Source organism: Engystomops pustulosus, chromosome 9, assembly GCF_040894005.1.
Source record: "Engystomops pustulosus chromosome 9, aEngPut4.maternal, whole genome shotgun sequence".
Taxonomy (NCBI): Eukaryota; Metazoa; Chordata; class Amphibia; order Anura; family Leptodactylidae; genus Engystomops; species Engystomops pustulosus.
Genome location: NC_092419.1, coordinates 99,981,658 through 100,003,933, shown reverse-complemented (window position 1 = coordinate 100,003,933; position 22,276 = coordinate 99,981,658). Strand labels below are relative to the sequence as shown.

At 47.5% G+C, this 22,276-nt stretch overlaps 1 protein-coding gene across 6 annotated transcripts in view; it reads left to right on the top strand.

Moving 5' to 3' along the window:
• Nucleotides 1-22,276, top strand: part of KCNT1 (potassium sodium-activated channel subfamily T member 1) — a 131,536-nt gene that overhangs the window by 40,314 nt on the left and 68,946 nt on the right. For 5 of the 6 annotated variants that reach the window (XM_072124637.1, XM_072124639.1, XM_072124640.1 and 2 more), the window contains exon 2: nucleotides 1,737-1,880. In XM_072124637.1, the coding sequence (XP_071980738.1) occupies nucleotides 1,737-1,880 (144 nt within the window). Of the gene's footprint in view, nucleotides 1-1,489; nucleotides 1,637-1,736; nucleotides 1,881-22,276 lie in introns of those variants that run through there. The other variant, XM_072124642.1, reaches the window with a different exon arrangement.

The window sequence follows — 22,276 nt, the reverse complement described above, 5'->3', positions numbered from 1 at the left end:
GGACATAGTGTTAGGTTGGGAGGGGGGTGATGGTGGTGGGACTTATGAACGACCCTGGGCACTGGTCTGGACTACTTAACGCAAACTTTGGACGTTAGACCAGTGTCTGGGGGGAAGGGGAGGGTGCGGGCGAGGGATCTAGTTTAGTGTAGTGTTATGTGTATTATGTGTTTGTTATTATATATTTATATTTATTAAAAAAAAAAAAAATGGGTGTGGGATGTGATCTGTGTGGGGTGGTTTGTTATTAGAGGGTGTGGGGTGGGTTTATGTATATTTATAGTCATTTATGTTTATTTGTGGGTGTGGCTTGTCTTATTGTTTATTGGTTTGGTTGAGGATGTGACAATCGGTTGGGTGGGGGTTGTGATATTTGGTGTTTATTTATTTTTGGTGTATTTTAAATTATTGTTTTTGCTAGGAGTGAATGTGGCTGGACCAGCAGGTAAGACATTGTATATATTTTGTATATATTATATTTTATGTTTGGTTTGTATTGTTATGTTTTTTATTTTTATATAAAATAAAAGATCTACAGGATGTAACTCAGGATCAGTACAGGATAAGTAATGCCATGTATGTACACAGTGACTGCACCAGCAGCAGAATAGTGAGTGCAGCTCTGGAGTATAATACAGGATGTAACACAGGATCAGTACAGGATTAGTAATGTCATGTATGTACACAGTGACTGCACCAGCAGCAGAATAGTGAGTGCAGCTCTGGAGTAAAATACAGGATGTAACACAGGATCAGTACAGGATAAGTAATGTCATGTATGTACACAGTGACTGCACCAGCAGCAGAATAGTGAGTGCAGCTCTGGAGTATAATACAGGATGTAACACAGGATCAGTACAGGATAAGTAATGTCATGTATGTACACAGTGACTGCACCAGCAGCAGAATAGTGAGTGCAGCTCTGGGGTATAATACAGGATGTAACTCAGGATCAGTACAGGATAAGTAATGTCATGTATGTACACAGTGACTGCACCGGCAGAATAGTGAGTGCAGCTTCTAAGGATAACATGACACGGGCACATTTTTTCTCTCTTCCTTGCAGATTTATATAAGCAGCTCCTTGTTCTCCGATTCTTTTTTTTTTTTTTTTTTTACAAATTGGTTATTTTTAGGGTTCTGCAACCAACCACATTTAAAGCATAGTCCTTGGCTTGTCCTCTACTACTTTATTCTGTCCAACCTCTTGTTACATTTGGTTCTGACATCATTAGGAGACTATTGGTGTATCCTCTATAGTGCAGGCTGTCACCCAGCTTTCCTGGGTTCCTGAGCGTCAGCCTCTCCCCTCTATGATGCGTTGCTCCCCCCTGCTGCTGCTCTCAGGTATCTGCGCTTGGCTCTGCCCACAACATTTTCCATAATAAACAGTGATTTCCATATTGGAGAGTGCAGACACGAGAAGCTCCGGGTGCTGCGCTCTGGCGCTGGGTAATCATCTGCTGCCCTTTAACCCTTTCTGCAGACAGACTTGCATAGCACAGCCCCCACCCTCTCCAGAGGTTGCAATGCTTCCTCAGCTCCGGCTGTCATTGCATCTGTGCGTGTGAGGCTGCAGCAGCGGCGGCGGTGTCTGCAGAGTCGTGTAACATGCCTGGCACCATCTCACCCTAATGTAAGGAAGGGCTGGCAGCTGCGTCCCCCCACATGGGTGGGGAGGGGGGGTCTGTGTTCTGCAAACTTCCAGTCACCTCCTCCACTTCTGTGTTTTGTAGGCTTGCACCTGACAAGAGCGGGGTCATCCTAGACATCAGCACCCTGAAAATGAACGAGCTGGAGACTGAGGTCCCTCCGTTACCACCAAGATACAGGTTTAGGGATCTTCTTCTCGGGGACCAGACCTTCCAGAATGATGACAGGTAAGGCTGGAATATCGGATGGTGGCTGCCCCTGGGGCTGTCCATGGTGCTGAACCTCCCAGGAGGGGGGGGGGGGGCAGGTAAGGGGGACAAGTGTGGGACTAGCTATCCATGGTCCTGAAACTGTCCCGACTGCAGCACTGCTTAGCGGAGACACATCCACTGCTCTTGGGACGTCTCCACCGGGGGACGGTCACTATAGATCTTAACTCTTCTGATTCCGCTAAGCAACTGATGTCCTGATGAAGTTGACCTGGTCATTTTATTTATTATACTTTCCTAATTAACGGCATATTTGTGTTAAAGTTGTAAGATGGTGCTAATGACCGTATAATTGCTTTCTGTCTTTTAGATTCAATTGTTAGAGTTGTGTGGTGGCTGCTAATGACCACATAATCCCGTTATTGATTCTAAATTTAAAGTTGAAGTTAAAGTTGTATGCAGGCGCCAATGAGCGAATAACCGCTTTCCAGATTGTCAGTTAAGTTAAAGTTGTATGGTGGCGCTATTGATCATTTAATGATTTAAAATGTTTGTTTTATTGGTTAAAGTTGAATGCTGGTGCTAAATGTGTATATATTTTTTTTTGGTCTGTTTTGTATCATTTTGGGTTTTCCATACAGCATAATATTTGGGTATCATACCTGGGTAGTGTTGAATACTAATAACTAGATATGACTTTTGTCGTTTGTGACTTCCTGAGCGTAAGGTTGTGGCAAATACTCTCCCCATTGACTTCTATGGATTGTAAATATCTGATAATGTTGTCAGAGGGTGCAAATGTTGCTGAAGTGGTAAAGTCTTCAATTCTGCGTCTGCAATCCATCACGAGGCTTGAGTCATAACTCTCCAGTTGTCTTTTACTGTCAGTGACTAAATTCTTGATGTATGAAGGAATTATTGTGGAATTTTATCGTATTTTGCTAGAAATGTCAACTATTTATCACTGCACTGAATATAATTTGCATTACAAGCGCCACATTAGAGCTTTTTATTGTTTCCCCTCTTTCCTATAGGTCACGTCTGTGATGCAGCTTAGTCTTATCTTTGCTGCAATACCAGACTAAGCCAGTGGGTAAAAGGGGGGCGCTGTTTCTACAAATGTTTAATTGAATTCCCCTTACTATAACATATAGCTGTATTTTTTTCATACTAATGGTATATAAATTAATGGTTTTTATGGGCATTATCATGACATTTACATGTATTATAGGTGACGGCAGACGCTCCTGGCATTTACCAGAGCTAATGCATCAGGTTAAATATAAGAGCAGCAATTACTCCTATGGATTGTCGGCTTCTGTTAGGCTTCTTCTTAAAGGGGTGGTATGTACTGTGTGTACAGTGTATTACAATGTAAGTGCTCTCTGTTATCAGCCAGGGAAGGGGTTCCCCTTATGGGCAGTGTGGACTGTGGTCAGACATCTGCACAGAGGGATCAATAAGAAAAGTTCTTCTTAAAGGGATAGTCTGATATTGCAAGTGAAGCTGCCCCATACACACGTGATGCGCTCTTTAACCTCAGCCTTGTATAATTGATAAGGTGTCACATAGTTGGTCAATTTGTTAAGGGTGATAAAACCCACCATCAGGGGGTAAGTTAACATTGTGGACTAATTCCCTTATGGATAAACCAGGGGCACTTACTTAGATCCAGGCATTGTGACTGTGGTAATATTCTTATATGTGTTATCCATGATCTCCTTCCTTCTAAAATCAACTTGCTAATAAACCTAAAGGGCTTTGGGGGTGTTACCATAACACCTCAACGCTGCAGTTTCACAGGCTGTTACACAGTTTTCCCCTCTGCTCCCTCAGCACTTCACCCTTCCTTCTGCCTGATGTTTTCTCACTGCAGCAGAGGAAGTTTCAGCACACAGTGGGAGGGGGGAAATGCTCCTGCACAGTGTAACAGCCTGTGAATCTGCAGCAATGTAACAGCCTGCAGAATCTGCACCCCCAGGAGCATTTGGGGCTCATTAGTATAATTATTATAAAAATGATTTTAGAAAGAAAGCACATATAAGAAGATTACCACCTGAATCGAGTAAGTGCCCCATGCATGATCTTCATGGTAGATCCGCATATGGAAGCTACATCCTGATTACCGTTACGTCTATAATGAAGCGATAACATGTATATGATATCGTGTCACGTCTACAAGACTGAACCACAAAATGTTCTGTCCCCATCTGGCAGATGAGGGCTGGACCTGAATACTGCTCCTGTGTCGGGATAGACCTAGAGCTGGTGGTTACCCCTCACCCAAATTTCCTCTACTCTCTACATCATAAAGATTTTTTTAAGGGTATTTACATCTTAGACATCCACAAGATGCTATAAATCTCCTCAATCCTGCCTGGGGGTCGTAGAGTGGGCAGCTCTCCATACCCTGCCATGGGGGGGGTTGATAATCCAGCCACGCATGCGCAGGCTTCTGTAGATCTGGGCAGATCAGGGACGAGGCGATGGAAGTGAAGAAGTCCTGGACATCTGCATCCACCTACACATGGGCCGGCAGTGTAGAACCTTGGGAATGAGGGGTGATGGATGGTTCCTGTTTTGGAAATTGGTGCGAACCGCTGAAAAAAATGAATATTGACCCATCTGGGTTTCATTAGTGGATCTCTGATGTGGGGGGTGCCAGAATATTTTGTGTGTGGCGCCTCATGCCTCCCGGCGGTTCAGTAGAACACAATTAGACGTCCTGCGCTGCCACGGCTATCAATTAAAGTGTAATGAATAGCGCAGGTCTCTGGTGAGGTGCTGGAGACAACGGCTCAGGCTCTCTACGATTTGGTACATGTCGCGTCTGGGATTCGGGCCTGGGATCAATACTGCACCAAGTTTTCAGCGGTTTGATAGATGTCTAAGAGATGAATAAAACTTAGTCGTCTTCTGCTCAGAATTTTCGCTTCTTAGAACAGAAGGTGAAATAATTGAGGGCTGACTTTTTGGTTGGAACCAGGGGAGGCCGTTTTGGACTCCATTTTTGGTCGCCCAATATCTAGAGTTTTTCTCGGGTCAAGTATATGTTTCAAACATGAAAGGAAATGCCAATCATGAGGGTCTTCCTCGTCCTGGCTAGACAAACGTGGCCGGAGTATGATGGGAGGACGGGTTGGCCGGTGGCGAATGTTTGGGCATCTTGGGGGCTGATGAGTAGAAAAATGGGTGGTAAGGTTGGTAGATGAATCGTTGGAATAGGTTTGGGGCAAATGGTTGGAGATGTTGTTGGGTTGTTGTAAAGGTTGGCAGATGGGTGGGCATATCTTGAGTAGGTGGGTTGTATTGGTTGGCACATGGGTGGGCAAATGCATATCTTGAGTAGGATTGCTTGGGCCACCAGGTACCACGATTCTGGGAGCCCACTCTTGATGACCTTTTAGCGAATAGACCGCAGTAGCCTCCAAGTTGGGTTGTCCTCTACAGAACCCCCAAATGGATCGATTAGGTGGGTGAACAGGTTTGTTGGTAAGATGGTTGGAGGAATAGTTTTTGGGGCAGTAATCGGTTTTAGAAGGTAAAAAGTATGTAGGTCCGGTCAGATGGAACGGTCGTACGTTGCGTTGTGAGAACAGATCTCCAGAAATCTTCTTCCTCGGATGAGGAGACGTCTCACACTTGGGTGTCCGCCGATCTCCTTGTAAACACCATCACGTGTATTGCTTTCCCTGAAGTCTCCCGGGACGTCTACAGTTTTTGTATAAAACACTTAAAGCTTCTGATTTGATGAGTTTTGAGGGAAAGTCTCAGGAGACGTCTCACAAACCACCGCTCCACAGGACGAGTTACCATTACTCAGGTCCACCGGGCCGCTATTAACAACCACTTATCTGGAGGCCTATGATAAGAATGTACTGGGGCAGGTCCCTATGTGAGGACTGGTAGATGTGTACATCCTGATCCTGCTGATTCATGGACACAATGGAAGATCTTAAGGATATGAAGGTGACTATGCATCAATATAACAACCCAAAGACAACCAGAATCTATACAACTTTATGATAACTTTATGCTAAGATGGAGCTGTGTAGGGAGCCATATTGGTAATCACCCAGCTTTCCCAGGAACAGATTTCCTGTATCGGTGATGGTAGATAAACGTGTTATAAATCCATTACACGCTTATTATTTCCTGCGCTTGTAATTGATGACTTGGCTTTGTGTGCAGGTAGTGGCGGGAGTGTTTGCTCAGCCTCACAATCGCAGCAGGTTGAGTGGCCGCAGAGTAAATAGGGCGACGCGGGCGATTATCTCCGCAGACAGGTGTTTGATATCCGTCCTGTTCCTTCCAGACCATTACCTGCTCACAGGAACATGGGATGGGATTTGGCAGCCGGAGTTGTACAGTATTGTTTTATTATGGACGTGTTATTACAGCTGAGCGGTCATTATATGTGCGCTGCTGTAGCTCCACTATGGAGAGGGGGCTTAAAGGGATACAGACCTGATGGGGCTATACATATTCCAGCGTATATTACACATATGTGTCCCCCTCTGTCCCCGTAGGCCCTGTAATAGGCACAGCACAACCACGTCTACCTCCTTTAAGACAGAAGGGTCCCTTTTACTTCTTTAAAGGATCATTAAAGGGGTTTTTCTAGATTACAGATGACAGATTTTCAAGACCGGTCATCAATATCTGATCGGTGGGGGTCTGACACTCAGGACTTGCAAAAATCCATAAGTATGGCTCCATTCTCTGTATAGTGGCCATGTCTGGGTACTGCAGCTCCCATTTAGCTGTGGTGACCCGGCTTCAAAGCAGTTTTTGGGACTTCTACGGCCAATCAAAACGGTGACATTCGGCAGTGACATCACTGCTGTGACCCTTGCGGCCAGTGGTTGGTATCAACAGTGATGGGATCGCTGACAGGTCCGCTACAGCTGGGAGCATAGACAGAGACAGCAGGGAGAGCAGCGCTGGAATAGGATGATTAGGGTTCAGGATTCAGGGTGTAAAGCTAAACAAATAGTGACATTTCCACAATAATTGCTCCCGTGGGAGCTGTCATGTTAGCTATAACCCAGCTTTCCCAGACATGGATATAATGAGGGATAGTATGGAGCTGATAGACATTTGGCAGGCGGCAATGCAGACAATGAGGGGTCGAGGACATGGTTGTTACAGTCACTGTTTGTGAGGTTATTTTCTGTAATCGGCTGCTAATGGCTGGAGACGGCGGTAATTAATAAACCGCAGCCGCCTCTCCCAGGGGCAAGAAGCTGCATATGAGGATTAGTGGATGATAATGGAGTCAAATATCTCTGTGTTGTAGTCACAGGGAGAGCGGTCCCACTGAGCAATGCCGGGCGTCTGACATAGTCACCTGTCACCACCGCCCCAGGAGTAGCACAAGCTATGGAGGGTGTCTACAGCTTTCATACACAGTGAGCTGCCATGTCCTGTGTGTCCTGACACCTTTCTATTATAGCCAGCAGTGGTCAGGGGTCAGCATGGGCGCTCTGACCCCTCTGTGACTACACCCCCATACACAGCGAGCTGCCATGTCCTGTGTGTCCTGACACCTTTCTATCATAGCCAGCAGTGGTCAGGGGTCAGCATGGGCGCTCTGACCCCTCTGTGATTACACCCCCCATACACAGCGAGCTGCCATGTCCTGTGTGTCCTGACACCTTTCTATCATAGCCAGCAGTGGTCAGGGGTCAGCATGGGCGCTCTGACAGTTCTGTGACTACACCCCCCATACACAGCGAGCTGCCATGTCCTGTGTGTCCTGACACCTTTCTATCATAGCCAGCAGCGGTCAGGGGTCAGCATGGGTGCTCTGACCCCTCTGTGACTACACCCCCCATACACAGCGAGCTGCCATGTCCTGTGTGTCCTGACACCTTTCTATCATAGCCAGCAGTGGTCAGGGGTCAGCATGGGCGCTCTGACCCCTCTGTGACTACACCCCCCATACACAGCGAGCTGCCATGTCCTGTGTGTCCTGACACCTTTCTATCTATAGCCAGCAGTGGTCAGCATGGGCGCTCTGACCCCTCTGTGACTACACCCCCCATACACAGCGAGCTGCCATGTCCTGTGTGTCCTGACACCTTTCTATCATAGCCAGCGGTGGTCAGGGGTCAGCATGGGCGCTCTGACCCCTCTGTGACTACACCCCATACACAGCGAGCTGTCATGTCCTGTGTGTCCTGACACCTTTCTATCATAGCCAGCAGCGGTCAGGGGTCAGCATGGGTGCTCTGACCCCTCTGTGACTATCCCTATACACAGCGAGCTGCCATGTCCTGTGTCCTGACACCTTTCTATCATAGCCAGCAGTGGTCAGGGGTCAGCATGGACGCTCTGACCCCTCTGTGACTACACCCCCCATACACAGCGAGCTGCCATGTCCTGTGTCCTGACACCTTTCTATCATAGCCAGCAGTGGTCAGGGGTCAGCATGGGCGCTCTGACCCCTCTGTGACTACACCCCCCATACACAGCGAGATGCCATGTCCTGTGTATCCTGACACCCTTCTATCATAGCCAGCAGTGGTCAGGGGTCAGCATGGGCGCTCTGACCTCTCTGTGACTACACCCCCCATACACAGCGAGCTGCCATGTCCTGTGTGTCCTGACACCTTTCTATCATAGCCAGCGGTGGTCAGGGGTCAGCATGAGCACTCTGACCCCTCTGTGACTACACCCCCATACACAGCGAGCTGCCATGTCCTGTGTGTCCTGACACCTTTCTATCATAGCCAGCAGTGGTCAGGGGTCAGCATGGGCGCTCTGACCCCTCTGTGACTACACCCCCCATACACAGCGAGCTGCCATGTCCTGTGTGTCCTGACACCTTTCTATCATAGCCAGCAGTGGTCAGGGGTCAGCATGGGCGCTCTGACCGTTCTGTGACTACACCCCCCATACACAGCGAGCTGCCATGTCCTGTGTGTCCTGACACCTTTCTATCATAGACAGCAGCGGTCAGGGGTCAGCATGGGTGCTCTGACCCCTCTTTGACTACACCCCCCATACACAGCGAGCTGCCATGTCCTGTGTGTCCTGACACCTTTCTATCATAGCCAGCAGCGGTCAGGGGTCAGCATGGGTGCTCTGACCCCTCTGTGACTACACCCCCCATACACAGCGAGCTGCCATGTCCTGTGTGTCCTGACACCTTTCTATCATAGCCAGCAGTGGTCAGGGGTCAGCATGGGCGCTCTGACCCCTCTGTGACTACACCCCCCATACACAGCGAGCTGCCATGTCCTGTGTGTCCTGACACCTTTCTATCATATCCAGCAGTGGTCAGGGGTCAGCATGGGCGCTCTGACCGTTCTGTGACTACACCCCATATGCAGCGAGCTGCCATGTCCTGTGTGTCCTGACACCTTTCTATCATAGCCAGCAGTGGTCAGGGGTCAGCATGGGCGCTCTGACCCCTCTGTGACTACACCCCCCATACACAGCGAGCTGCCATGTCCTGTGTGTCCTGACACCTTTCTATCATAGCCAGCAGTGGTCAGGGGTCAGCATGGGCGCTCTGACCGTTCTGTGACTACACCCCCCATACACAGCGAGCTGCCATGTCCTGTGTGTCCTGACACCTTTCTATCATAGCCAGCAGTGGTCAGGGGTCAGCATGGGCGCTCTGACCGTTCTGTGACTACACCCCCATACACAGCGAGCTGCCATGTCCTGTGTGTCCTGACACCTTTCTATCATAGCCAGCAGTGGTCAGGGGTCAGCATGGGCGCTCTGACCCCTCTGTGACTATACCCCTTACACAGTGAGGTGCCATGTCCTGTGTGTCCTGACACCTTTCTATCATAGCCAGCAGTGGTCAGGGGTCAGCATGGGTGCTCTGACCCCTCTGTGACTACACCCCCATACACAGCGAGCTGCCATGTCCTGTGTGTCCTGACACCTTTCTATCATAGCCAGCAGTGGTCAGGGGTCAGCATGGGCGCTCTGACCCCTCTGTGACTACACTCCCCATACACAGCGAGCTGCCATGTCCTGTGTGTCCTGACACCTTTCTATCATAGCCAGCAGTGGTCAGGGGTCAGCATGGGCGCTCTGACCCCTCTGTGACTACACCCCCCATACACAGCGAGCTGCCATGTCCTGTGTGTCCTGACACCTTTCTATCATAGCCAGCAGTGGTCAGGGGTCAGCATGGGCGCTCTGACCTATCTCAGTGCTATTACATTCTAGCTATATATAATGTGCACTCCCTTCCTCCTCCACAATAAAATCTCAGCCCCCTCCATGGTCCACACTCAGGGTCAGCCTATAGATGAGGCATTTGGGAGATTCAGAGTCAAACATAAATATGCTGCATCCAGGCCTTAAGGGAATTTGTCATCTGCCCCTAAAATGTTCCTGCTGTCACTTCTCATTTCTGTGCACCCCGGGATACACACGGCTCTGACTCCCACACATGGAAACACGTGATCTCCCGCAGCTACTATACTGGGATTATAGCGATCTGAGCAGAAGGGGCGGATGAGGCGAGAAAACAGCAAAACCTCCTTTCATAAACAGCTCCTCCATTGTCTGCAGGCTGAATGTGGTATTACAGCTCAGACCCATGGCTTGTACTGTAGCATGAAAGGATTCTGGGATGGGGATCTCCCTCCACTGGGTATTATTCCTTAAATTAGTCATCTTTTGTCTACTATTCTATAATATATATATATTTGCCACTACTAATCTGTGAACATTTGTAGCAACTGAAAGCATAACTAGGTATATTTGCCATTCAGAAGCTTAGGAAAGTTGTATGCTGACCTGATCTGGAAATCTTTTAATGACAGCCTTAAAGGGGTTTTGCCACTGGAAAAGGGATTGTGACTGGTTGGGATGGGGACCCCCGCTCCATATAATAGTTGAACTTTCCACGGATCAGACCATATAAGTGTATGGTAAGTATTTAGTGGAAAAATCCATAAAGCCTAAAGGAGTTTTCTGGGATTTCCGGAAAATACAATTTTTTTTTTTTTTAATATGTTTTGCCTCCTGTGGCCACTAGTGTGTGCTTTTGTCTTTTAAAGTGAAAGGTTTAGTTTTAGCTCCCCCTGGTGTTGACTGTGGGAAGCAGTAATTTTGGCACTCCGCTCTGGAGCGGTGTATGGCATAAGCAGAACACCATGCACAGAGAATTTTGGAAGTAGATTATTCAGAAGATTCATTGCTTCCATACTGAGCATTCCTGACCCAGATCCAGTACATAAAATCTCTGCTAATTGTGCCCTCGGGGTGGTGTTAAGATGGCGTCTGTTCCTGGCACGAGCCGGGCACCACTGAAAGAGAGGGAGCCCTGCGTGCGTCACGGTGTAGGGGGTTTTCCAGGTGACATTTGCTGTGTTGTTATAGATAATTATCAGGCACGGATTATCATCTCCGTCATCTGCTCCCACAATCTGCGCATCCGAGGATTTCCCAGACCCCCCCCCCCATCCATGTGATATGTGACGCCGCGATGCCAGTAACAGACGGCCACGCTCCATGTACAGTACTACCCCGAACCATGTGACTAGTACACCCACCCCCTATAACAAGGGCTTGAGTCATCAAGGTTCTCATCTAAAAGCATCTAAAAATTATCTGGTTCCTAACACGTTCTATCGTTTTATGTATACAGCTCTCATGCAGATTCTGTCAGCAGGTTTGACCATGTAGACTGCAGCCAGGGTTTGGTATATTCACTGGAGAGATGTGTAATCATAGCCTTGTGTGTGTTGTTAGTAGCAGCAGGACTGTGATATATATTAGTATTTTAGGATTGTAGCTTTTCCAAATGCACTAGGGGGTTGTCCTCACACTGCTGTGCTCTCTGCAGCCAGTGTTTAGTTATTGTCTCTAGAGAGATGTGTAATCATACATATGTCTGTATTATTATTAGTAGCAGCAGGACTGTGGTTTTATATTCCAAGACTATAGCTTCTCCAAGCGCACTGTGGCTTGCCCTCACAATGCTGTGCTCTTGCCTACCTACCTGGCTGTAGAGAGTATTGTCCCTGAAGTGATGTGTAATCAGACACATGTCTGTATTATTAGTAGCAGCAGGACTGTCGTTTTATATTCCAAGCCTATAGCTTCTCCAAGTGCACAAGGGGTTGTCCTCACACTGCTGTGCTCTCTGCAGCCAGTGTTAGTTATTGTCTCTAGAGGGATGTGTAATCATACATATGTCTGTATTATTAGTAGCAGCAGGACTGTGGTTTTATATTCCAAGACTATAGCTTCTCCAAGTGCACAAGGGGTTGTCCTCACACTGCTGTGCTGTTACTCTCTACAGCCAATTAGGTAGGTATTGTCCCTGAAGTGATGTATAATCATACATATGTCTGTATTATTAGTAGCAGCAGGACTGTGGCGTTATATTCCAATACTATAGCTTCTCCAAGTGCACTAGGGGTTGTCCTCATACTGCTGTGCTCTCTGCAGCCAGTGTTAGTTATTGTCTCTGGAGAGATGTGTAACCATACATAAGTCTGTATTGTTAGTAGCAGCAGGGCTGTGGCTTTATATTCCAAGACTGTTCCTCTATACAGCCAGTTAGGTAGGTATGTCCCTGGAGAGATGTGTAATCATAACGCTTTAGATATTGTTAGTAGCAGCAGGATATAAAGTCTGCTGGAGCTAATAGAAAGCTTCTATCTTGCCTAAGTGCTTTATTTGTGTACATACAGGTCAGTGCTTCTATATAATATCCTGTATCACCCGGCAGATAGTGTATATCTATATAGTAGTCCCTCCTGCAGAGTATAGAATTTATGTCATCTGCCTGGGCTTGCCACTAGGGGGCGCTTCTTGTAAATACAGCATACAATGAGCGCCCCCTAGTGGTAGCTGCAGCATAAACCTTGTCAATGCAAGTTATTTGGACCTCTGTATCCAAAAAGTGGAACTCTAACCCCCTATAAAGAGGAATAAATTGACCCCCGAATAATTACACCAGTCAAGGAAATCTTCCAGACGGCCGTGGCCAGTGACCGGCGAGCTTTCCATTAGAGAGACATTTCGCGTATCGCCCCGTATAATTGTAGATGACGGCTTCTAATATCACGGGCAGATTGTTTAAAAACTTTTTTTATTAAGCTGATATTAAAACATTGGTGTAATTGAGGTCAGGGGATTAGTGGCGCCGTCCTCCCCCGCTCGTGTAGCGCGCTAATGTAAAGGTTATTATAGCTGTCATCGCTGTGACAACAGGACGTAGCCAGATGTGTCTCCTGATGAGCCGCACAATCCGCGCATCATTCCGGAACCTTCCGGCCCGTGAGCTAATTACTTACTGCTCCATCAGCAAGGTAAGTGTCCCCGGGGATCCTCTGTACACAGACATGACGCCTTCAGCTACTGTATGGGGGCACAGCTGGGATTCTTAATTTATAGGCTGCTGATCATGATCTAGAAGCCATATTTAAGCTGCTAAATAGGTCAGAATTATTATATATACAGCTTTTTTGTGTTTTTCTGATACAGAGCACCATTGCTGCATGCAGTAATAACATTTTGGCTACCTGGAACCACCACTAGAGGGAGCTAACTGCATACTGCTTGTACATTGGATTTGATGATAATTCTGTATGCAGTAAACTCCCCCTAGTGGTCGCTATCAGTAGTGAAATCTGTTAGTAGGTATTGTCCCAGGAGATCTGTGTAATCATATCTTTGTGTATCAGTTGCATTCGTTACTGTAGTTAACACCGATATAGGTGGTTCAGAACACTCACAGGGTAAGAGCCGAGCGATGGAGTCAGGTCCAGGATCAAAACATAACTTGTAAGAGTCATAAGATCATCCTAGATGTGCGCATTATCCCTGTACTGTGACATCACTGTGTGCGCTATCCCTGTACTGTGACATCACTGTGTGCGCTATCCCTGTACTGTGACATCACTGTGTGTATTATCCCTGTACTGTGACATCACTGTGTGTATTATCCCTGTACTGTGACATCACTGTGTGTATTATCTCTTACTACAGAAAACTAACAAAAAATGAAAAAGTCACCCCAGTATCCCAGTCCAGGACCTGCTTATGAATTGTTACCTAAGTATTTGCATGGGATTCCTCTGAGTCCTCCGGTTTCCTCCCACACTCCAAAAAATACTGGTAGGTTGATAAGATTGTGAGCCCCATGGGGATAGGGACCAATTTGCCATGCTTTGTGCAGTGCTACGTAATCTGTGTGCGCTATATAAATAAAGAATTATTATTAATAAAGTCAGTCTTACACCCAGCTGGTTGGGGTATCCATGGTGCTGCAGGATACTTGTTGTACGTTCTATGCGCTGATACATTGTATCCGGCTTTGTGTTCTATAGTCCATCCATACGTCTCTGCAGTGTGTAAATCAGCCAGCAGGGGGAGACCTCATCCCGCATCCGCCCCTATAGTGCAGTATATTTCCTCCTCTTTGAAGTGTTTTTTATACTTTTTGATATTTTCCTCTTTTTCTCCTATCCCCCCTCCCCCCTGGGGCCCACACTCTGGTAATAAATCACTGGGGAGATGAAGTGCCCTTCAATATCCCATCCAGTCTCTGAGGGAATCCATTAAAATTCTTTTTAAGCGCAAACCCCTGTAATTGACACGTTTTCTGACATGTTACGTGGATGCATGAGCTTGTTGTGTATGCAAATGAGGGAACCAAATCAATTATGTTTATGAAAAAGCCGAAATCCATTTTGACATCTTCTATAGTTTTGATAAATTGCGGCACCAGCTCCTGGGTCGCGTGTGGGCTGTGATGTGGGTGTTCATACGTCAAAGAAAGGGGGTGTCTATACATATGAGGGAGATCTGCCAGTTTACAATACTGACCACTATTGGATTGGTGGGGGTCCGACCCCCGGAAACCCCCATCACTCATCTACCCTATGCTGGAGGCGCGCCCGGTGAGGTTGTTTAGGCTTCCCAGGTCTTATAACCTATCAAGTGAAAGGATCTGATCTGTAGTACCCTGTACAGCCACTATACAGTGTGTGGTGTTGTCTTTGGTAAGCAGCTCTTCAGTGGTGGTGCAGCTCTTCAGTGGTGGAGACCAATAGGGCAGCACGGGGGCTCAGTGGTTGGCATTACAGCCTTGCAGTGCTGGGGACCTGGGTTCAAGTCCCAGGGTCAACATCTGCAAAGAGTTTGTATGTTCTCTCCATGTTTGCGTGGGTTTCACCCGGGTCCTCCGGTTTCCTCCCACACTCCGAAACATACTGTTAGGTTGATTAGATGGTGAGCCCCATTGGGGACAGGGATTGATTTGGAAAGTTCTGTGCAGCGCTGCGTAATCTGTGGGCGCTATATAAATAAAGAAGAATTATTATTATTAAGGAAGTCGTTAAGATCTATTTTCTGGAAAATCCCTTTAATGAAGAGGTGCATAAGTTTTATTGTATGGGCTGATTATGATTGGAGGAAGAGCAGCTCTGCAGCACATACTTCTGCTGATTGTGGGGTCATGTGCAATACTCGGGTGTCCGGGATGAACCTCTGACCTGCAGCGGTGATGTATGGTATTAGGATTCCTGCAAGTAGGTTTTGGGGGTCCCAGCCTATCCAGAGATCCCACCTTCATCCCCCAAGCTCTGCGTCAAAGAATCTGCTGGAAAATATAGAAGATTAAATCCCATCGGAGAACAGTTGGCCGTATCCAAGTAATAAAAAAGTCTCTCTATCTGCGCCGGCGGGGGATAATCTCATATATAATCCCCCCAGCCTCTGTCTTACTGCCTCAGGGCGGGCAAATCATAGACCTAAAGGTCTGGTATAATGTCCCATATTCTTCCTCCTCTCTATGTACAGATCTATCAGAGCTGCTGTGTGTGGCGCCCTCAGCACTGCTACATCAGAGGAAGAGCCAAGACCCAACTCTGATCCCTGCAATGTCTCATCGCCACATATTCTAGAGTTTTTAAGTTTTCAAATTTTTAAAGTAAAATTTTTCACAGGTTTGGGAGGGAAGATCAGTGTCCTGCCTCTACTTTTCGGTAATGTGTAGATTATATGACTGACCTGCGCTGGAATATCAACATTTTCGGGGTTAGCAAATGGCAGATTACTAGAAATTCTCAGTATTTTTGGGAAATGTGTTGTTTTGGAGGAGCCTGTCATCGGGTATGCCCCTTCACATTGGGGGAAAGTTAAAGAGATGAACTAGAGCGCCCCCTATGGGAGTGATAATGGTCGGTTGTCAGCAGCTTGTGGTATTGCAGCTGCACATTCACCTGGATAGTCAGGGAAATCTTCGGGTCTCCTTCATCTCCCTGCAGCGCCCCTGCTGGTGATTCACAGTATTCCTATGTCTGTCCATTGAATATTGCATAGACGTTCTGCTATGGAGAGACATGGGGCGTATAATGGGGTCTGTAGTCAGGCCGCTGATGTGTCAGCATTACCCCCTGCATATATAATGTCAGATTAGCAGTGCGGCACATCTGCGCCCCCGTCGCCCCTCGGCGTGCGCCTGGAAGCACCTTCCCGTTTAGATAAAGTGGGTCATTAAGCATTTACTGTGCTCAGCGCATGTAAACAATTAGTGCGTCTGCCTGGCGCTCTGGATGCCCGGGCACCTGACAGTATCCCCCGCGCCCCCCCGCCGCCATCACATAGCCCACGTCCTGATCAGACCTGAAAGGCAGATTTTTAACATTACGAAAACTGCAAAAAAAAAAAATAATGATTATGTATGGGAAAATAAGGATTTTATATCACGTGGTCGTTGTCGTGGGGGAGGGGGAAGTCGCTGCTCTGTCCTTCAGGGAAATGCGGGGTTCAGCAATAAGGGGAGGGGGCTGTAGCTGATCCATAAGATTGTCAGGATCCAGTGATAAAAGGGATTTCTATGGGTGTATCAGACTGCACAATTTCCTACATCTTAAAGGGCATCTACCACCAGGATGAAGGACTGTATGCAAATGAGCCTGAGGGGCTCCAGGCTCCATTAATACCTATGGAGCCTGGAGCCCCTGAACTGCTACCCTAGCCCATCTGTACTCTGGCTTTATAGGCTGTTACACTGTCTCACCCTCCCTCTGCTGCTGCCTCTGCCTGCTATATTCTCACAAAGTGGGAGGGGGAAGTGCTCCTGCACTGTGTAACAGCCTGTGAAGCTTCAGCATAGAGGTAGTGAGACCCAGAGCCCTTCCGGCTCATTAGCATTATAATAACAGCTGATTATAGAAGGAAGGAAGCCATGGGTAACGAATATAAGAAGATTACCACAGTCTTGGTGCCTGGACCTATGAGTAATGTCCCTGGTTAATCATGGTGGATTTTGAAGGGAGATTTCCAGCTGAAGAAGCGGCTGTAGTGTAAAGCAAGGGGGAAAACTAGCTATCATAATACAGTTTTTTCCTTCAGGAATGTGATCATTGTCACTGCCAATCCGAGTACCATATCCCTTTAATCTTTATCCCAACTCCCGCCATTGTGGACATTTCTGGTACTGCAGCACAGTCCAAATTAAGGGATTGTTTAATGAGTAATTGTTATTTCCAATGCAAAGAATGGGATATAACATGCTAAATGCTTGGAGCCCCCCATAACCATGAGAAGAGGGGTCTAATCTCCCCCATCAAATGGAGGCAGGTGGACCATATGATTATGTATGGGACTGTCTACTACCATCTGGAATGAAAGAGGTGGTGATGTGTAGACCCCTGTTGATTTGATCTCCCACCCTAGGGCAGGTTATCCTCTGCCTTGTGGATAAGGGATAACTTAACAACTTGGGCCAACGTCCGGCACAGCGCCACATATGTAGTGGTGGCCGTTCCTGGTACTGCAATTCAATCCTACTCCTGGACAGGATGTACGTGTTATCCCACAGCAATAGCTTTGTCCTCCTTATTGCCCCCTGCTAGATGCCTGGGGATAACACTGCCCCCTGTGGGCATAACAATAACCAGCAGGACTTGGCCTCCAAGCATGATGTACTTTCTTCTTCCCATCATCTCAGATCTCCTCAGAACAGGCTGCGGGGCAGGAGGAGCAGGCGGGTAAACAAGCGTGTGCCCGTGAGGTGCCCGCCAGGTCTGCAATCCTCTGCATTATTCACAGTGACAGCGGCTTCCAGGCCTCGCTCTTCGGTCTACTTAGGAGAGGAGCATCAGAAGATGCCTTTAAATAAACATCACCCGGAGGCAGCGGAGCACATCCCAATCCTATTATTCCCAGACTATAAAAGAACTTTCCGCCTGAGAGGTTTTTTTTCCTAGAAAGTTTTTGTATTTGCAGCGACTTCTATCATGCGGTCACTAGGTGGCGCTGCCCCATTGGAGAATATGGGAGATCCTGCATCTCATTGATCCTGGACGTGTACACAGATGGGGATGGGGTCTGATGTGTCATCCAAAACTTCTGTACATCAAGACATGGCTCTGCATGGGAGCTGCGTGCTCAGGCCTAAAGCAATGATTGGCAGAAATCCAGAACTGTCCTGCCACATAGCGCGCAGCCCACAAGCTGATTTTTAGGACGTCTCCTTGAACATGTTCTGGTTTCTAAGAATTTCGCATTTCAATACATTATCAGTTCTCACAAGGAGGATGCGGATGAATGAAAACTGTTCATAATATTCTCCTCTTTATCTCTGTGTCTCCTCTCTCCGGCCTGAATCATGGCCCCTGCTACACTGTTACTTGTCCTGGAATTTGGCTTTTTTCCTGTATCTGTAATATTACACGGGATATGTATATACTATTAGTGTATAGGGAGAAGATACAGGGATACTACACACAGTGATGTCACAGTACAGGGATACTACACACAGTGATGTCACAGTACAGGGATAATACACACAGTGATGTCACAGTACAGGGATAATACACACGGTGATGTCACAGTACAGGGATAATACACACAGTGATGTCACAGTACAGGGATAATACACACAGTGATGTCACAGTACAGGGGAGAATACACACAGTGATGTCACAGTACGGGGAGAATACACACAGTGATGTCACAGTACAGGGGAGAATACACACAGTGATGTCACAGTACAGGGGAGAATACACACAGTGATGTCACAGTACAGGGGAGAATACACACAGTGATGTCACAGTACAGGGGAGAATACACACAGTGATGTCACAGTACAGAGATAATACACACAGTGATGTCACAGTACAGAGATAATACACACAGTGATGTCACAGTACAGAGATAATACACACAGTGATGTCACAGTACAGGGGATAATACACACAGTGATGTCACAGTACATGGATAATGCACACAGTGATGTCACAGTACAGGGATAATGCACACAGTGATGTCACAGTACAGGGATAATGCACACAGTGATGTCACAGTACAGGGATAGTGCACACAGTGATGTCACAGTACAGGGATAGTGCACACAGTGATGTCACAGTACAGGGATAGTGCACACAGTGATGTCACAGTACAGGGATAGTGCACACAGTGATGTCACAGTACAGGGATAGTGCACACAGTGATGTCACAGTACAGGGATAGTGCACACAGTGATGTCACAGTACAGGGATAGTGCACACAGTGATGTCACAGTGCACGGATAGTGCACACAGTGATGTCACAGTGCACGGATAGTGCACACAGTGATGTCACAGTGCACGGATAGTGCACACAGTGATGTCACAGTGCACGGATAGTGCACACAGTGATGTCACAGTGCACGGATAGTGCACACAGTGATGTCACAGTACGGGGATAGTGCACACAGTGATGTCACAGTACGGGGATAGTGCACACAGTGGTGTCACAGTACGGGGATAGTGCACACAGTGATGTCACAGTACGGGGATAGTGCACACAGTGATGTCACAGTACGGGGATAGTGCACACAGTGATGTCACAGTACAGGGGATAGTGCACACAGTGATGTCACAGTACGGGGATAGTGCACACAGTGATGTCACAGTACGGGGATAGTGCACACATCTAGGATGATCTTATGACTCTTACAAGTTATGTTTTGATCCTGGACCTGACTCCATCACTCGGCTCTTACCCTGTGAGTGTTCTGAACCACAAACCATTAGTGATGTTACATTTGGGCTTCACCGCAGATGTTATGTGTTAGGAGAAGTTGTGTAATGGAGGGTTATCCCTGGTATGTGACTGCGTTAATCAGGAATAAAACCGCAGGGAGCCGGGGGACGGGCGGTTCGGCGCCCCCATCCTCTGCACAGGTGACCCCGGAGATGGCAGCAACCATTACACATGGCAGATGAGGTGACCTGGAAAGTCCTCCTTCTGCTGGGGGAATGTGCTGCCGAGAGGCTCATTATCAGGACACGGGAACATGGAAGAGCCGAGCAGGATTATTAAATAAAATACTGGAAGGTTTTTTTTTTTCTCTGCTGTTTTATCATCAGTGTACAGGTATGGGATCAGCATTGCATCCGGACCATTGCTTGTTTTGGGTGGTGGATGTTGGACATTGGCTCGTGGCGTTTCGTGCCTTCCCTGGTCCAACTGCGACTAAATAATGTTAGGTGTTGGGTCTATGCAGCCGCCACCATAGGGCCGGGCCTACCTTTATTACACTCCACCTTCACAACTAGATTTTGTTGCTGTAGTGCATGCCATGGCCTTCATGGCGTTGTATGTGCAACACCCCTGCCAACGTATAGGGAAGGGAGTAGTTACATGAAAGACGGCGCAATTGCGCCAAAATCTGATCCTGTGCACCAAAAACCCCTGTTAAATGAGGCGCAAATCGGAAATAGTTGGGAAACCCGACGGAACTGCTCTCTGCTGATAGTTAGTAAATGTGCCCCAACAGACTAGGCCACATGTACTGAGTGAAAAGCGAGACAGTGTCCAGTACACCTTCAGTACTGACACAGAACCCAATCCCAGGACCAGTCAGGAGAATCAGAGCTGAAACTTCCACAACCGGACACAGCTCCATCCCAGCCTGCATCTACTACCAGGCTGGTGCACTATTCCTGAGGGCCCTCTCCATGACCACTCCAGTACCAGAATTTAGGTCTGTTGCCTGCTGTCTGCTCAATAATGAACTGTGAGTTAATTTGCACAACGTTGCCTTCGTCTGAACCCTGGGTACGGCTATTACCACCATGGGCTTCCCCATCCATTACATAGGGACATATCTTACAGACACTCAGGGGTTGCCTCAGGGAGAACCAGTACCATAGCCTCTCCCTCCATATTTCTTGCACACACCACCCGGACAGCCCTCCGGTCCCCATACCAAGCATCGGGAGATCAGGGCGCCCTAGGCCGCGACCGCCAGCCACTCCGGTATTCTGGGACCCCGGCTGCCTCTAGGCCCCAAGAAAAGGCTAGGCCCCGGTGGGGGATGTTGCATATGTGTACAGCATCTTAACTGAGTTATGAGGAAGATAAAGTGGAGAACAGGAAGAAAGAGTGACTGCAGGATGAGACTACACAGATTATATTTGTAGTCTGTTACCATGGCGATGCATAGGCCTACTTTGGTGCTGTTGGAGGTATTTAAGATCACCATTTGCAAATTTTCTTCATATTTTATTACCAAAACCTTAGACTGTGGGGAGCGCAAGGCTGGAGGAGCGGGTGGTCGGATAGCAAAGCTTCTATATACATTTGTGGGATTGTTAGATTTCAAGGTTACGGATGTTCTGTCTCATCCCCTCCTCCAGCTAGTACTGTAATGTACACAATCCCCGCTAGACCCTCGTATTGGAGACTCCTGGGGAAGGATCTGGTACTGGGGATGATGTCGGAGTTTGGTCTCCATCCAGGAAATGTCCTCGGCAGCCGCCATTACCCTAATGCACACATTATCCCAGGCTTTTATTACACCCCAGCCATATCCACATGTCCTGGGGGTCCGGTAATGGAGCTCGGAGTGTTGTTTTATTTGTTTTCGGCACTTTACATTACTCCTGTAGGATTATGACGTGTTTATGGGAAGACGTGTGGACCCACATGAGACTCTCACACATCTATCTCCTCTATCTCCATTGTGTGATTTCTCTGTGGTTTATCCCTTTCACTTCTTATTTGTCAGGAATAGCCCCTCTACCTCCCTCCCCCTACCAAATTTGTTACCGCGAAATCAATACATGACTGCGCGGCTATTATCTTCTGTGTATGGGGTTTTCTGGCTCTTGTCCTGTACAAGGAGCTGATGTTATCTTCATTTTCCATTATCCACTGGACCTGCGGGCCGGGGGGAGCTGTCAGGGTCCTATAATAATTACACTGAGGGTCCTGTAGAAGATGCTGATAAGTGATATCTGGTGCCCGAGGGATGTTGCACCTGTCACTATGCGGGATTTGGATAGTTACTGCTGATGTGGGAAGCGCTGGATGATGGAAAAGGCTCTGACAATTGGCAATGGGTCTTGTCGTGAGGCAATAATCTGGGTATAATACTGCTGTGTGCATGGTGCCTCCCGCTCCTCTACAAACCATGTAGAATGCCATATACT